At 41.5% G+C, this 18,473-nt stretch overlaps 1 protein-coding gene across 1 annotated transcript in view; it reads right to left on the bottom strand.

Moving 5' to 3' along the window:
• Nucleotides 1–18,473, bottom strand: part of LOC144592053 (uncharacterized) — a 171,285-nt gene that overhangs the window by 108,986 nt on the left and 43,826 nt on the right. The window contains exon 3 of the mRNA XM_078396293.1: nucleotides 18,191–18,273. Within this exon, the coding sequence (XP_078252419.1) occupies nucleotides 18,191–18,241 (51 nt within the window). The 5' untranslated portion in view covers nucleotides 18,242–18,273. The remainder of the gene's footprint in view (nucleotides 1–18,190; nucleotides 18,274–18,473) is intronic.

Raw genomic sequence — 18,473 nt, forward strand, 5'->3', positions numbered from 1 at the left:
ATGCGTTGTGGCCATCCGGCTCAGCAGGACTGGTTCATAGCAGCTATGGCCCTGGGGATGAAGCTGTTCCTGAGTCTGGAGGTGCGGGCGTAGAAGGCCTTGTATCGTCTGCCCGATGGAAGGAGTTCGAACAGACTGTTGCAGGGGTGTGAAGAGTCTTTGTGGATGCTGGTGGCTTTTCTGAGGCATCGTGTGTTGTAGATGCCCTCCAAGTCTGGTAGCTGTGTTCCGATGGCCCTCTGAGCTCTATGGACTACCCGCTGTAGAGCTTTCCTTTCTGCCTCCGTGCAGCTGAGGTACCACACAGGGATGCCATGCGTTAGGATGCTCTCTATGGTGCAGCGGTAGAAGGTCGTCAGCAGCTGTTGGGGTAGACCAGACTTTTTCAGTGTTCTTAAGTAGAACAGTCTTTGTTGTGCCTTCTTGACCAGCGCAGCAGTGTTATTGGACCATGTTAGGTCCTCCGAAATGTGAGTGCCCAGAAACTTGAAGCTGGACACTCTCTCCACACTGTCCCCGTTGATAGAGATCGGGGCATATTCCCCGTTATGTGACCTACGGAAGTTGATGATCAGCTCCTTGGTCTTGGTGGTATTTAGGGACAGGTTGTTATCCGAGCACCAGTCCGCCAGGTTCTGCACCTCCGCTCTATAGTTTGTTTCATCCCCGTTGGTGATAAGCCCGATCACCGTTGTGTCGTCTGCAAACTTGACAATGGTGTTGGTGTCGAATGCAGGAACACAGTCGTGTGTGAAGAGGGAGTAGAGCATGGGGCTCAGAACACAGCCCTGTGGTGTGCCGGTACTCAGGGTGATAGTGGAGGACAGGTGCGGGCCCATTCTCACTGCCTGCGGTCGTTCCAGCAGGAAGTCCAGGATCCAGTCACATAATGACGAGCTGAGGCCTAGCTGGTGGAGTTTGGTGATGAGCTTGGTGGGGATGTCCGTGTTGAAGGTGGAGCTATAGTCTATGAATAGCACCCTCACGTACGTGCCCTATCTCTCTAGGTGAGTCAGGACAGTGTGAAGAGCCAGAGAGATGGCGTCCTCTGTGGATCTATTTGCCCTGTATGCAAATTGATGTGGGTCCAGTGAGTCAGGGATGCTGGATTTGATGTGTGAGAGGACCAGCCTCTCAAAGCACTTCATGACTATCGGCGTTAGGGCAACCGGGCGGTAGTCGTTCAGGTTGGAGATCTTTGCTTTTTTCGGCACCGGAACTATGATAGCCGACTTCAGGCACTTGGGGACCATAGCTAGAGATAATGACAGGTTAAAGATCCTGGTGAATACCTCAGCCAGCTGTTCAGCACAGTCCTTCAGTACCCTTCCTTGAACTCCATCCGGTCCTGCAGCCTTGCGTGGGTTGACCCTTTGCAGAGCGCATTGTACCTCCTTTGTGTTCAGTTGCAAGACCTGTCCCACCGCCTTGGCTGGGGTTCTTTCACTCAAGGTGGTTTTGCCAGTTTCAAAGCGGGCAAAGAAGGTGTTAAGCTCGTTGGTCAGTGCCATATCGCTGTGGGGGCAGGCAGGGCTGCTCTTGTAGCCAGTGATGTCCCTGACACCCTGCCACATGCTTCTGGTGTCCGTGGTGTTGAAGTGGTCTTCCACCCGTTGCCGGCGGGTGTCTTTGGCCCTTTTAATACCTTTGTTCAGGTTTGACCTGGCAACACTGTATGCTGAAGTGTCACCAGATTTAAAAGCATTGTTGCGTGCCCTCAGCAGGTTCTGTACCTCCTTGTTCATCCAGGGTTTCCGGTTTGGGAACATCTTTATCTCCTTGTCCTCCGTGACATTCTCCACACAGCAGTTGATGTAGGAGAGCACAGTGGATGCGTATTCCTCCAAGTCTACCTCTGAACCGTAGGTGGCCTGTTGTGCAAACAGGTCCCAGTCGGTGCGATCAAAGCAGTCCTGGAGTTGTAGGGTGGCATCCTCGGGCCATATTTTGACCGTCTTTATTGTGGGTTTGGTCTTGCGGATGAGGGGTTTGTATGCGTTTAGATAGAGCTCTTAAGGATAGCGGAGTCAAGGGGTATGGGGAGAAGGCAGGAACGGGGTACTGATTGAGAATGATCAGCCATGATCACATTGAATGGTGGTGCTGGCTCGAAGGGCCGAATGGCCTATTGTAAAAAAATAAAAATAAAAAATAAAATTCCCAGCCCTCCCCCATCCTATATTTTGAGTTCTCTTCAACCCTTATGGCATGTGATAGAGGCTCTCTCCTGGTGATAATATCGACTAGAACATTCCCAAAAAAGCAACTAATTATCTCACACTTGGGAGAATGGGTGAAGCACTCTGTGACAACATTTTAAATTGCCGATTCTCCTGGGAGCAAACTAAGGAAGAAATTTATTTTCCAGGAAAGTGCCGTTACTCTTGGGCACAGTCACTGGAGCTGTGCATTCAGGTCCAACAACTTTGAATTAAATGAAGCTCAAATGAGGTCTACCTGTTTTGGTGCAGAGGTTGTTGTCATTTGCTTTACCCAGCTCCTCTCCTATATATTTTGTAATTATTCATTTGTTTGTTTCTGTTGCAGCTACCTGTTGATTTGTACCATTATTGCTGAGGTATTTCCATTGCCTTAAAAGGACATGGTGACCAGTTTCAATGAGAGCCTCAATGAGTCAATTAATACAATTGAGGAAAAATGGCACAGGCCTGGCAAGAAACCTTTTCACTGCATCCATAGAGAAGTCTACTTGCAGATTTTTCCCTGTATTAGCTCCTGTCATCCACAAAGCACAAGAACCCAGTGGTGTCAATTATATTTGATTGACTGAGTAAAGCACACACAAATAAGCCAAAACAATGGACACAAAAATCTATATATGACTTCCCTTGTCAGAGAGCAAAAGCTTGCTTTTTCCATTCTCACATTGCAGAGTGCTGCTACTTGCTTAAATGTTTTCTTCTTCCCCAAACTATCACCAATTAAGTTAGCAGGGTGTTCAAAGGTGTCAAACGACTCCCTGGACAATTGTTCCAACTGTTGTTCGATGAATGAAGGATAATTTATCAGTTTAACTTCACGTTCAAAAAAACTAATATCTCGAGACTCTAATATGCTCTGTGAGAAAATAAAGCAAAATAGCCTTGAAGGTTCCTCTGGGGCAACTTATATCTTATCCATACTTTACAAAAATAGTTATTTGAAATAAACGATGATGATAATACACTTTGTTCTCAGTATTTTTATCTTTTCTGCATAATGTATATATAAACATTTTGTGTTATAAATGTGTTGGTTTTTGTCACATAGGTAGAGTAATACTAAAATGTGTAGGTACAACAATCTTAAAATAAGCTTGTCAAGTCTAAGTGTGAGTTTGTTATTTTGGTACCCAATGATCACTTAGATCTAATGTGGACATAAGTCACTTCCAGCAGCCAATTTGCTCACTAGAGCAAAATATTTTTTTAGACAGCGTTACTAATTACATTGATCCCTGGTCGAAAAAAGTTCATGGTGACTACCTCAGTCCCTGAAGTCAGTGAAAACCAATTTCCTGACTGTTGGGTTAGTCTGTGGTGAAATAAATTAGGATAATGATTTATGTTTACTCTTGTAGTTAATTCTGATAGAGACTACAGTGGACAAAATGACAAACTGCCTCAGCAGAAAACTTAAATCATGTCAGCCAATCTGCAGGTTTTTTCTTACTTTAATTGCTCTCACTGTTCATTTATCTTCAGAGGCAATCTTTGGAAGGGACACTAGTTGAATCGGTGGATGTGAAAGAAAAAAAGATCCAAAGTTTATCTAAATTTGTCTCACTTAATTGTGATATATTCTCTCGAGAAATGAGTTTCTTGTAGATATGTCAAAGTGACGCATTGTTATACTGTAAGTAGCCATAGCTTTGCTAAAAATAATATTTGAAGGAAAAACTCTTGTAGAATAAAAGGAACAACCCATACTGGGTTATTTATAAATAATACGAAGTCATATATTTAGATTCATTTATTATTTGAAGCTGGATGATTAATACAAAAAACAGGTCCTTTGCCTCATCAGAATAATTAGCACCAAGTGACAAAGGGGATCATGCCTTCTGAGATAACTTGTTCAATAGAGACCATCAAGTGTGAGCTACCAATCTTGCTGGCTGTAGTCCATAAGTATGGGTGATGGGGTGAGAGGGGCTTTGCTTAGAGAGGGCAATGCAGTTCATCTTATTTGTGTCTCGAGTAGATTTGGGAAATATTCCTGCCCTTGGTGGTTCTGCAACAAGGTTTACATGAAACAAAGTCGGTGTAAATGCCCTCTGAGCCTCTCCGTGATGAATAAGCCCTTTAACAGGTGTGCCCCATGAATTTAACAAATTCACCAAATAGGATCATTCAGGGTGGCGCAAAAGTAGAGTAGAGCAGCACCAGAGACCCGGTTTCAATCCTGACTATGGATGCTGTCTGTATGGCATTTGTATGTCCATCCTGTGACTGTGTGGGTTTTCTCTGGGTGCTCTGGTTTCCTTCCATATTTCAAAGATGTGCAGATTTGTAGGTTAATTAGCTTCTATAAATTGTCCCCAGTGTCTAAGATAGAATTAGTGTACGGGTGATTGGCACGGACTTGGTGGGCCAAAAAGACTGTTTCCACGCTGTATCTCTAAAAATCTTTTTTAAAGTGAAAAAATATGGTACAGGGTGTTCCACTGCTCAATTGAGAAACAAAAAGAAGAGTTAAGAAATAGAAGCAGAGCAGGCCATTTGGCCCATTGCAGCTGCTCGATCATTCAATTATATCATGGTTGATCTTTTACTTCGGCCCCACTTTCTTATTCTGTTCTCCTTATCTTTGGATCCCTTTCATATCCAAATATATATCGATCTCTGCCCCACTGACTAAGCCTCCAATTTCTACTTCAATGGAGAATTCCAAAGATTTATGACCATTTTGGGGAATAAAATTCATCAACTTAGTTTTGAATGGCCATCCATTCACGACTGAGCTGAGAAGGAATTTATTCACCCAGAGGGTAGTAGAGTGAGACTTTGATGTCTGATTCAGAGGAAATGTTATCCTTTCATCTACTCTGTTAAGCCCTGTAATAATATAATATGTTTCAATGAAATCTCTCATTCTTCTAAACTTGAGTATTGTGATAGTCTGCTTAATCTCTCCTCATTGGACACACTATTCACTCCAGAAATCAATACAATGAACCTTTGCAGGACTTCCTTGTCATAAGCATGGCAGGGTGACTCAGCGGTAGAGTTGCGGCCTTACAGTGCTTGCAGCACTGGAGACCCGAGTTCGATCCCAACTACGGGTGCTGGCTGTATGGAGTTTGTCCATTCTCCCTGTGACCTTGTAGGTTTTCTCAAAGATCTTCGGTTTCCTCCCACACTCCAAAGATGTACAAGTTTGTAGGTTAATTGGCTTGGTGTAAGTGTAAATTGTCCCTACTGTGTGTGGGATAGTGTTAATGTGCTGGGATCGCTGGTCGGCACAGACTCAGTGGGCCGAAGGGCCTGTTTCCTTGCTGTATCTCTTAGCTGAGTTAAGCTAAGCATGTCCCTCCTTAATTCATGACAATGGAATTGAACCATAATATTTCAAGATGCAATTTTACTTCTTTAATCTTGCATTTAAATACTCTTGCAATGATGGTCAATATACCCTTTGCCTTTTTAATATCTTGCTGTAAAGGCACGTTAATTTTTTGAGGTTTGTGTGTAGAGACACCCAGATCCCTCTGAATACCAAAATTTTTCAATCCCTCACCACTCAAATTATAACTGACTTTGTTTATGGACAAGTACATATTTTTTAACATAATATTCCATCAGCCATGTCCTTGCTCATTCACGTTATTGCATTATTGCAGGAAAAATGTTCCCAAAATTGGAGGAGTCCAGAATCAGGGGCCACAGTTACGAATAAAGGGTAGGCCATTGAAAACTGAGGTGAGAAGAGACTTTTTCACCCAGAGAGTTGTGAATTTGTGGAATTCTCTGCCACAGAAGGCAGTGGAGGCCAATTCACTGGAATAAATTTAAAAGAGAATTAGATAGAGCTCTAGGGCTAGTGGAATCAAGGGATATGGGGAGAAGGCAGGCACAGGTTACTGATTGTGGATGATCAGCCATGATCACAATGAATGGCTGTGTTGGCTCAAAGGGCCAAATGGCCTCCTCCTGCACCTATTTTCTATGTTTCTATGTTTCTATATCTCCTTGGTGCTTCTCTGCATTGCAATCACTCTGCCATCCTGCATCTTGTCATCAAATTGCAATTTCTCCTCATTTTCAGGTGGTTAACATGAGTGTTTGAATGCATTCAGAGGGCGGCACGGTAGCGCAGCGGTAGAGTTGCTGCTTTACAGCGAATGCAGCGCCGGAGACTCAGGTTCGATCCTGACTACGGGTGCTGCACTGTAAGGAGTTTGTACGTTCTCCCCGTGACCTGCGTGGGTTTTCTCCGAGATCTTCGGTTTCCTCCCACACTCCAAAGACGTACAGGTATGTAGGTTAATTGGCTGGGTAAATGTTTTAAAAAAATTGTCCCTAGTGGGTGTAGGATAGTGTTAATGTATGGGGATCGCTGGGCGGCACGGACTTGGAGGGCCGAAAAGGCCTGTTTCCGGCTGTATATATATGATATGATATGATATGATATGAATTGGCCTCCACTGCCTTCTGAGGCAGAGAATTCCACAGATTTACAACTCTCTGACTGAAAAAGTTTTTCCTCATCTCCGTTCTAAATGGCCTACCCCTTATTCTTAAACTGTGGCCCCTAGTTCTGGACTCCCCCAACATTGGGAACATGTTTCCTGCCTCTAACGTGTCCAACCCCTTAATAATCTTATCTGTTTCGATAAGATCCCATCTCATCCTTCTAAATTCCAGTGTATACAAGCCTAGTCGATTCAGTCTTTCAACATACGACAGTCCCGCCATTCCAGGAATTAACCTAGTAAACCTATGCTGCACGCCCTCAATAGCAAGAATATCCTTCCTCAAATTTGGAGACCAAAACTGCACACAGTACTCCAGGTGCGGTCTCACTAGGGCCCTGTACAACTGCAGAAGGATATGAAGTATATATGAAGTATCTAATATATCCTGATATGAAGTATCTAATGTAAGAAAATGCAGAGGAGTAAGTCACTTGGCGCATCAAAGCTGCCCTGCCATTCAATATGATCATGTTTGATCTATCTCAGGCCTCAATTCCTCTTCGGTGAGAGATCCCCATAGCCCTCAAGTACCCATTTAAAAAAAACCCTCAATTTAAAATAATCCCAAAGTTCTTGCCTCCACAACTCCTTGGTATAGAGAATTCCAGAGATTGTCCAACCTCTGCGAGAAGAAATTGTAAATAACCAGGCCCGTGTCCCAGTTTGAGCCTCTCCCATCAGTGCAAATGTCATTGCATGTCTGTTTCTTATTGTGTTTTTAGTACCTGCTCTGATGTACAGCACTTTGGTCAACGTGGGTTGTTTTTAAATGTGCTTTTATAAATAAATTTGACTTGACTTGAAATATATCAACATCTACTCTATCAAGCCCACTTGGGATCTTACATGTTTAAATAAGATCACCCTGATACTTCCCAATTCCAAGGAATGCATACCCGATCTGTTCAGCATTTTTTGATAGGAAAATTCTCTCATCCCAGCAATTAACGTGGTGAAACTCCTTTGGAATTCCTCCAATGCTATCACATTCTTTCTTAGGTAAAGGACTAAAACTGTATGCATTTTGTTTTAGTTATAGAGATACAGCATGGAAACAGACCCTTTGGCCCACTGAGTGTGTGCCAACTCGCGATCACCCTGTACACAAGCACTATCTTATACGCTAGGGATCATTTACAATTTTTACTGAAGCCGATTAACCTACAAACCTGTACGTCTTTGGAATGTGGGAGGAAACCAGAGTACCCAGAGAAAACCCTTAAGATCACAGGGAGATCCATGCAAACTCCATACAGACAGCACCTGTAAGTGTCTTGCGCAGGTAGTGCCTGTAGATGCCTAGATTCCAGGTCTCCAGCATTGCACCTCTGTGCCGCCCTGTGTAGCAAAACCTTCCTGATTTTTAAATTGAATTCCATTGTGATAAAGGCCCGTTGCCCTCTTAACTATTTGCTGCACCTGCCTGGCAACCTTTTTATGATTCCTGCACAACACCACCTCAACACCTCTGTAGTCTCTTTTCACATAGGTAAGTATCAGCCTTTTGATTCCTCATACTTTGCCACATTAAACTCCATTTGTCAAGTTTTCACCCACTCACTTTATTTTGTCTGCATCCCACTGCACACTCACAATATCCTCATCACAACTCATTCTTTCACTTCTTTTCATGTCATTAATATAAAAAGTAAATAATTGAGGGCCAAGGATTGATTACCAAGATATTTCATGAATTAGCTTCTTGTAATTTAACAAATAAGTTCATCTCTCTTTTTGAACAAACGTGGTATCTGTGAACAAAGTTGGGTTTTGAGGGCACCAAGCCAGCTAACTATCGATTGGCAGAAACACATGCACCTTAAGTGCTGCATGATTTTCTGACTCTAGGTATCGAGACATCAGGCTGGCCACTAATTGATTATATTAGTTTAAAGTTTAGTTTAGTTTAGTTCAGAGATACAGCGTGGAAATAGGCCCTTCGGCCCATCGAGTCCGCACGGATCAGCGATCCCCGCACATTAGCACTACCCTACACACACGAGGGACAATTTTACATTTATACAATTATATCAAGCCAATTAACCTACAAACCTGTATGTCTTTGGAGTGTAGGAGGAAACAGAAGATCTCTGAGAAAACCCACGCAGGTCATGGGAAAAACGTACGAACTTCATACAGATGAGCACCCGTAGTCAGGATCGAACCAAGGTCTCTGGTGCTGTAAGGCAATAGCTCTACCATTACGCCACCGTGCCACCCATTATCATGAGAGTTCACATAAACTAGGCATGCATTCCTTAAAATATTGAAAGTCAAGATAAAGACTTCAAATCACATCAAGCCTATTCAACAAAAGACTGCAGAAAGACTTCTATGTAGATAGCTGAAGATATATTCTCTCCCAGATAAGGCAGTAGTCAATTAATCATTTTAAATTGATATCAAGAAATTTTGGATAAATAATGGTATGAGAAGATATGGAGCGAAGACAGGTCCATAGAATAAAGATATGGATCAGCAATGATCTCATTGAAAGGCACGAAGGTTCAAGGGTCGAACAGCCTGGTCCTCTTCCCCATATAATCCAATTAAGTATAATCAATATAGAATGGAAGTCAAACCTAGATGGAATTACACTTCAGCGACCAACAGCCAGCTAGCAATATACATTAATATAGAATTTTGTACATGGATAATAGACTAGATGTTTATGGATAGTACTAATCCAAATAAGAAATGACTGTGGAACCTTGATCAAAGATGTGGATTTACAAGCAGATATTAGAAAATGTGATTAAAAGGTGAAAATGCAATGGGGGTTATGGTGGAAATTCTGAAGCACAGGATCTATTGCTATGTTCATTGATAATATACTTAACGGATTTTAATAGTATCATATCAACTAAAAACTCAACAGGATGACTATTTTTCCGCAGTCTCCTTTATTATAATTGTATATTTGACAAATAACTAAAGTTTCTACTTGTGCTTCCACCCAATGCATGGTATTCCACTTGATATGTTGCATGGAGAAAAATTTACCTGGATCTTTGCCTTAAGTGTTTCCTATATTTTAGTAAAGAGCAGTGTTTCAAATTGACCTTTTATAACTTACAACCAACTCTCTGATTTGTCTTTTACAGACTGAAACATTTAGCTCTTCTATTTGCACACAATTCAGAACGTAACATCATGGCACAGCTTAGCACCCTCTTACACTTGAATATCACCTTTGCTTTTTTGAGAAATCCAGACTAGATACAACATTCAAAGTTCACCACATTACCATATATCACTGATCATAACTCTCTCTGGATAGTAATTTCTGGAATACTCTGTCATTATCATTGCGAAATTCAATATTCTGGAGGCTTTATTCTGTAATGGTTTGATATATTCTCTCCTTATCTCACAACCTTTCATCTTTTTTTCACCTCTGGCCTTTGTCCACCCATTTGCCAATCAACCCCCCCTTACCTACTGTACATCCACTTGCCTGGCTTTGACCTGCCCTCCAGATCTCTTCCAGCTTTCTCCCCACTACTACAATCAGTCTGACCCTGTCCTCCAGAGAAGCAGGCTGACCCGCTGAGCTACTCAGCACTTTGTAACTCAGGGCTGGAGCACAAAGCAACTGCATCTGCATTTTCCTTTGTCTACACCTAATTAACTCTTTAGTTTAATGGAATGTATGAGCTATTTGCCTCATGTCTGGTCTCAGCATCATCATCTCCTGTTTGTTGCTGCTGAATGAGTGGAAGAGTGAAACTGATGCAGGAAATGCAATGCGAGGGGAAATCTAGCATTGACTAGAAGGGCCAAATTCCAGACCTGTGATATTTTCAATAATTCAATGCATTCCCTGTTTAACAGCAAAGACTTAGTCAAACGGTGCATAACCTGCTCATTGTGTTCTTTTACATGAGTGTTCAACTTGTCAGGGACATACTGCTTTGTTTTCTGGACGGGGATGTGTGGATCACACCTCACGTACATTTAAGTTCACTCCTTCACTGAACCTTGTGAACTACTTTGTGTCGACCCAATCATATTACTAGCCTGCACATATTTCAGCTCCATTACAATGTGAGTGTTCATTTTCATTTATATTTCTCAACTGCAGTGACAGAATTGCCAATAGTAATGTAATAGAAAATGCACATTCAAAAAATATGGTGCTATGGATTTATAACATACAAAATTGCTGTCTTTTCTCACTAATTAGAGGATTGTTTGTTATTTTACCTACTTTGAAACAGAAGTTCTGTCCATTATTTTAATGCTTCCTTACCACGCAATAAATCCAGCTAATAAGCACTGATCAATAACAAGATTGAAAGGCTTCAGGATGTTCACTATTTTACTCAAAAATACATACAAAGTTGCTGTGTGATGAACGTTACGAGCTTATTTTTGGAAAAGCTGACAGATGATATAATTTAGCTGAGCTGCTCTTAACTACTTCAGTCAATAGTTTCACATGGAAACAAATCTCCCAAGCTATTCCAGTATGAAAGACATATGCTGTTTAATTGAATCATCTGAGACAAAGATCAAAGTGATAGATTAGAACGCTTAGGCCTGTAGTAATATTCAACACCAATCACTAAACAAAAGAATGGTCATTCAGCTTTCTTTCAGAATAGTTTGATATATTTGGCATAATCATGCCAGTCTGCTCAGGCTTTGTACCTGGCACCTGCCTAACTAATCTTATCAAGTGCTTCTAGGTAGACAATTATATTTGGGTAAACCTATAAAAATGAAATTCACTATTTGGGGCTTAAAATGATTCAAAAGCAACCTCAGTAGCACTCACCAATGGTTTATACTTGCATCTCGCACCCTTAAAAATCTATCACAGTCAGACGACAATGTAATGGACCACATGGGATGCAACATTTTGGTCCAATATACTAGTCAACTGCAGAGGTGATATTTTTCATTAAAAACTGAAGAGCTTGGGAGAATCTTCAAACAACAATGTTTGGTATATCAAAAATATTGACCTTTGAACATCTTATTAAATGCAATTTATGAAAAGCACTTACAAAAATATTAGAGTATCAATTTATTTCAAAAATCGATCAAATATGGTGCTTCTGCTATTGTTTCAGGATTTATTTAGAATTCTTCAAATCAAATTTTTTTGATTCTTTCTGTTTCGTTAAAATAGTAGAAACTGTTCATAGACAGGGATTATACAATGGCAGGTAGTGCCTTTTAACCATCTCGACATGAATATACGACAACAGTCGGTGAAGCGATAAACAAAGCGAACAATGAATCAGAATAGGGGTGAAATAATTACTTTTTGATAACTGAATTGAATAGCTTGGAATCAATTAATATATCTTGAGAGTTTTGTCTTTTATTTATTAACCACATTTAATACAATAAATATTTACTTTGATGCATTTGTTGAGGGCAGTCAAAAGAAATAATATATGCGGCACTTAGAAATAACATAGTCTTAATATTTGATGCAATTACAATTACCAAATTACTTATTACAATTAAAGAATTACTTACATTTGCATTACAATCTTCTTTGGTAGCAATAGTATAATATAAGCAATAATGTTGACTACTACAGTTCCCAACTTCCAATATACTTGCCTTACACAGTTCATGGGATTTCAAGAGTCAAGAGTGCTTAATTGTCATGTGCATAGATAATTGGTCAATAATACTCTTACTGCAACTTAATATGTCCGTAAACACAGTAACACATAGATAATAGGTATCACAAAATGCTGGAGTAACTCAGCAGGTCAGGCAGCATCTCAGGAGAGAAGGAATGGGTGACGTTTCGGGTCGAGACTCCAGCATTTTGTGATACCTTCGATTTGTACCAGCATCTGCAGTTATTTTCCTACACAACACAGATAATATATGATATGAAAGATTTTCTGCAGTATCGATAATATGCATATTTACTCCACAAAATCAGAACTTTGTAGACTTGAAATGCTCTAATAGTGTTAAAAAAAATCTGAAAAGTTAACAATATGATAAGTTTTACTCTACAAATTGAGAGGGAGAAGGGAAAATCGGAAATGTCAGTATTACTGTATAGCAAAGGGGATTACAGAGGCATGAGTTGGCCAGAATTGACTGGAAGGAGGCCCTAGCAGGGAAGACGGTGGAACAGCAATGGCAGGTATTCCTGGGAATAATGCATAAGTTGCAGGATCAATTTATCCCAAAGAGGAGGAAAGTTTCTAAGGGGAGTAAGAGGCACCCATAGCTGACAAGGGAAGTCAAGGACAGCATAAAAATAAAAGAGAAGAAGTACAACAAAGCAAAGAAGAGTGGGAAGCCAGAGGATAGGGGCTCTTTTAAAGAGCAACAGAAGATGACTGAGAAGGCAATACGGGGTGAAAAGATGAGGTACGAGGGTAAACTAGCCAATAATATAAAGGAGGAGAGTAAAAGCTTTTTTAGGTATGTAAAGAGAAAAAAAAAAGTCAAGGCAAATGTGGGTCCCTTGAAGATAGAAGCAAGGGAATTTATTATGGGGAACAAGGAAATGGCACACGAGTTGTACCGATACTTTGATTCTATCTTCACTAAGGAAGATACAAGCAATCTCCCAGATTTTCTAGTGGCAAGAGATCCTAGGGTGACAGAGGAACTGCAGGAAATCCACATTAGGCAGGAAATGGTGTTGGGTAGACTGATGGGACTGAAGGCTGATAAATCCCCAGGGCCTGATGGTCTGCATCCCAGAGTACTTAAGGAGGTGGCGCTAGAAATTGTGGACGCATTGGTGATCATTTTCCAATGTTCTATAGATTCAGGATCAGTTCCTGTGGATTGGAGGGTAGCTAATGTTGTCCCACTTTTTAAGAAAGGAGGGAGAGAAAACGGGAAATTATAGACCAGTTAGACTTACATCAGTGGTGGGGAAGATGCTGGAGTCAATTATAAAAGACGAAATTGCGGCGCATTTGGATAGTAGTAACAGGATTGTTCCAAGTCAACATGGATTTACGAAGGGGAAATCATGCTTGACTAATCTTCTGGAATTCTTTGAGGATGTAACTAGGAAAATTGACAGGGGAGAGCCGGTGGATGTGGTGTACCTTGCCTTTCAGAAAGCCTTCGACAAGGTTCCACATAGGAGATTAGTGGGGAAAATTAGAGCACATGGTATTGGAGGTAGGGTACTGACATGGATAGAAAATTGGTTGACAGACAGACAGCAAAGAGTGGGGATAAATGGGTCCCTTTCAGAATGGCAGGCAGTAACTAGAGGGGTACCGCAAGGCTCGGTGCTGGGACCGCAGCTATTTACAATATACATTAATGACTTGGATGAAGGGATTAAAAGAACCATTAGCAAATTTGCAGTTGATACAAAGCTGGGTGGTAGTGTGAACTGTGAGGAAGATGCTATGAGGTTGCAGGGTGACTTGGACAGGTTGTGTGAGTGGGCGGATGCATGGCAGTTTAATGTGGATAAGTGTGAGGTTATCCACTTTGGTGGTTAGAATAGGAAGGCAGAGTATTATCTGAATGGTGTCAAGTTAGGAAAAGGGGACATACAACGAGATCTGGGTGTCCAAGTGCATCAGTCACTGAAAGGAAGCATGCAGGTGCAGCAGGCAGTGAAGAAAGCCAATGGAATATTGGCCTTCATAACAAGAGGAGTTGAGTATAGGAGCTAAGAGGTACTTCTGCAGTTGTACAGGGCCCTAGTGAGACCGCACCTGGAGTACTGTGTGCAGTTTTGGTCTCCAAATTTGAGGAAGGATATTCTTGCTATTGAGGCCGTGCAGTGTAGATTTACTAGGTTAATTCCCGGAATGGCGGGACTGTCGTATGTTGAAAGACTGGATCGACTAGACTTGTATACACTGGAATTTAGAAGGATGAGAGGAGATATTATCGAAACGTATAAGATTATTAAGGGGTTGGACACGTTAGAGGCAGGAAACATGTTCCCAATGTTGGGGGAGTCCAGAACTAGGGGCCAAGTTTAAGAATAAGGGGTAGGCCATTTAGAACTGAGATGAGGAAAAACGTTTTCAGTCAGAGAGTTGTAAATCTGTGGAATTCTCTGCCTCAGAAGGCAGTGGAGGCCAATTCTCTAAATGCATTCAAGAGAGAGCTAGATAGAGCTCTTAAGGTTAGCGGAGTCAGGGGGTATGGGGAGAAGGCAGGAATGGGGTACTGATTGAGAATGATCAGCCATGATCACATTGAATGGTGGTGCTGGCTCGAAGGGCCGAATGGCCTCCTCCTGCACCTATTGTCTATTGTCTAATATTATGAAAATAGTTAGCCAAAAGGTGTTGTATATATAATCCTTTAGAGGCACATAGATAAGATTTTTGTTTATTGTTTACCAAGAATATCTTTACATTTTATTCGAGCAGAATACCATTTTTGAAATTAAAGTAGTTTTTGGAGCAGATGTTGCTATCGTGGTCCATCGAGAATGGGACTTTGTCACACTGATTGACTTCAGCATAGTGGTAACCAGGTCTTACTGGTTGCAGGAAATTGTGGGTATGTTGCCAATGATGTTTATCTGTTAATGTAATCTTTTAAGAAAAGATTATATTATATCATATGCCTATCCAAAAGTAACCTTTTAAGAAAAAGGGACATTGATCCAAACTTTCAAACCTATTTTAGTTAACACGGATGTATTGCATTCTCAAGATGATGAATCTATGTCAGCCTTGAAAAAAATCTCTTCTTATGATGTGCATTGCCATACATAAAGATATATTAAATGAGTTTATTGTTAAACCATTAACTATTGGGAATGAGATGCTGTTTCACAAATCTAATATTCTTCACTTGGAAAGATTTTTCTAATCAACCAACATAATTGAAGCATTGTGACGGGCTGAGCCGTTTTAGGTATTGAACCGTCATTTGTCGGGCTTGAACTCTCGTGTAAACAGAGCGTGATCTGGGCTGACCTATCCCGCGAGCAGGGGGCGGGCCGTGGGATGTGAGCAGAGAACAAAGGAATTACGGTGGAGAGAGGAATGTTGGAGTGCACTTGAGCTGCTGCACAATAGTAGTTAAAAGTTTGCCCGATGCATGCATGCGCGATCGAGCTGTATCTGTTAATCATTAAACGGAGTGTTTACTCAACGTGTGGACCTCTACAGTATATTATTTTGTATCATAGAGGAGCAGTGTCAGAAATGGAGCAGATACATCGGTTGACCTGGAAAGGGAAGGGAGAAAATGGGCACTGTGATCCTCTCCTAACCTGGAAAACAGTTCTCAGATATTGGTGTGTTGAACTTTAGTGTAGAACTCTCACGGCAGTGCCAGAGACCAGAGTTCGATTCAGAGTATGGGTGCTGTCTCCATGGAGTTTGTACATTCTCCCCGTGACCACGTGGGTTTTCCCTGGGTTCCCCGGTTTTCCCCCCACACTCCAAAGACATTCAGGTTTGTAGAATAATTGGCTTTGGTAAAGATTATAAATTTTCCCCAGTGTGTAGGACTATGCTAATGTACGGGAATTGCTGGTCGGCACGGACTTGGTGGGCCAAAGGGCCTGTTTCTCTAAACTAAACTCTTAATAAAGATATAGAAATTGGTCTTAAATAGAAGCACAAACTTATCAAATGGAGGACCCATATACTCATTGCCTAATATTCAGTTAAATTGTCAAAAGTGCAGAATATGAGAAGGATATAATTGCAATAATCTGATTGGAAAAAAATTAGCCTTCCAAATTCAATTCCTCCATAGAACTAGAATAGGCCCTTCGGCTCACAATGTGTGTGATGAACATAATGCAAAGACTAACTCCTATTTGCCTGTCTATAGCCCTTATCTCTATATTCCCTGCATATCCATATGCCTATCCAAAAGTCTCTTAAATGCCACTATTGTATCTGCCTCAATCACCACCCCCAGCAGTGCGTTCAGGCACTCAACACCTCTGTGTAAAAAACTTGCCCCGCACATCTCCTTTCATGCTTTCACCTTAAATGATATCCTCTCGTATTTCATTTTTCCATCCTGGGGAAAATGTTCTGACTGCCCATATGCCTCTCATAATTTAATATACACTCTGCAACCTCTGGCATCCCAGACAAAAAATAATTAATGTCTGTTCAACTGGTCTCTATGGTTAATACCCCCTAATCCAGGCATCATTCTGGTAAACCTCCTCAGCACCATTTCCAAAGCCTCCACATCCATTCTGTCATGGGGCAACCAGAACTACACACAATACTCCAAATGTGGCTAAACTAAAGTCCTATAAAGCTGCATCATGACTTCCTGACTCTTGGTCTGAATGCCCCAACCTAAGAAAGCATGCATACCATATGCCTTGTTTACAACTTGATCTACTTATGTTGCCAATTTCAGGGAGATACAAACTTACATTAAAGTAAACACATTTCAGCCCATCAGCTGAAGCCCATATCCCTTCACCTCTCCCTGCCAGCCTGTTCTACCTTCCTGTCACTCCTTCCAATTTCTGGCCCACTACACTGGTTCTCACCCACCTGCCTCTCTAGTTTAAACCCTCCAGAGTAGCACTGGCGAATATCCCTGCAAAGATATTGGTCCCCACCAAGTTCAGATGCAATCCATCCCTCTTGTACAGGTGTCCCAGAAGATATCCCAAGGGTTTAAAAACCTGAAACCATGACCCCTGTACCAACTCCTGAGCTATACATTCATCTTTTCTATCTTCCTATTCTTACCCTCACTAGCACATGGCATCGGGAGTAATCCAGAGATTACCACCCTGAGGTCCTGCTTTTTCATCTTCTGCCTAACTCCCTATATTCACTTTGCATCCCTTTTCCTACCCATGTCGTTTGTGCCAACGATTTCCGGCTGCTCACCTTCCCCTCTAAGAATGTTCTGCAACCACTAAGATACATCCTGGACTCTGGCACCAGGTGGACAACACACAACCCTGGAGTCTCATTTGCTGCCACACAATCTCCTGTTTGTCCCCCAAACTAATGACTGTCCTATCACAATGATTCTGCCTCCCTTCCCCATTGAGACAATCAATTTCCTGGTTTGTAAATGTCCCTCCTTCCCTTGAAAAAAAGCCTCATTCCAATCACAAACAGCACTTTGTCTCAATTCTCCCACCAAATTTTCAAAAATGCTTTCTCTCCTGTCAAAACGGCTGCTCACCAATTCTCTCCTCGACTTTTGAAGAAAAAAAAACAATCTCAACACAGCCTCTCTCCCAACACGGATGTTCCCAATAAGCTGCTCTGCTAAACCTTATCTTCCTTGTGTTGTTGGGCCAGATCATCCTGGATGTGGTCCATAACAGATTTCACCACCAGTGGTGCCTGCCCACCCATCCACACCACACTGTTACATCTGCAAAGGGCTGGAGCTGGGAGGCAGTGGATCTACCAACATTGGTGCAAAGTTTGGAGATGGACAGAACAATGAGCAAGAGGTAGCTGGTGGAAAGACAAGTACAACCAGGGCCAATAGTTAAGAAAAAACAATTTTGCAAAAAAAAAGAGCATATTTGTTATAGCTTAGTACTAAATGAAGTATGTTTACCTCTGGTAATGCATCTTGCATGTCATCAATCATCATCATGGAGCTATTCATTGTCTCTTCTTGAGAAAGTTACTTCGTTTCTCCTAAATTTAAAGATAAAATAGGGATTCACATCAGCAGGATAATCACTCAGAGAATGTTCAGAATCTATATACTAAAACTCTCGTTTGTTTGTTTGTTCCTGAACTACAGCCAAAACGGTACATGATAGCGTGACAATTTTAGGCCCACCTTACTCACTGTCGTCCCTTTGGTGCTAACAGAAGAAGTTTCATTGAAATCG

The sequence above is a fragment of the Rhinoraja longicauda genome, chromosome 3 (genome assembly GCF_053455715.1).
Source record: "Rhinoraja longicauda isolate Sanriku21f chromosome 3, sRhiLon1.1, whole genome shotgun sequence".
NCBI classification, from domain to species: Eukaryota; Metazoa; Chordata; class Chondrichthyes; order Rajiformes; family Arhynchobatidae; genus Rhinoraja; species Rhinoraja longicauda.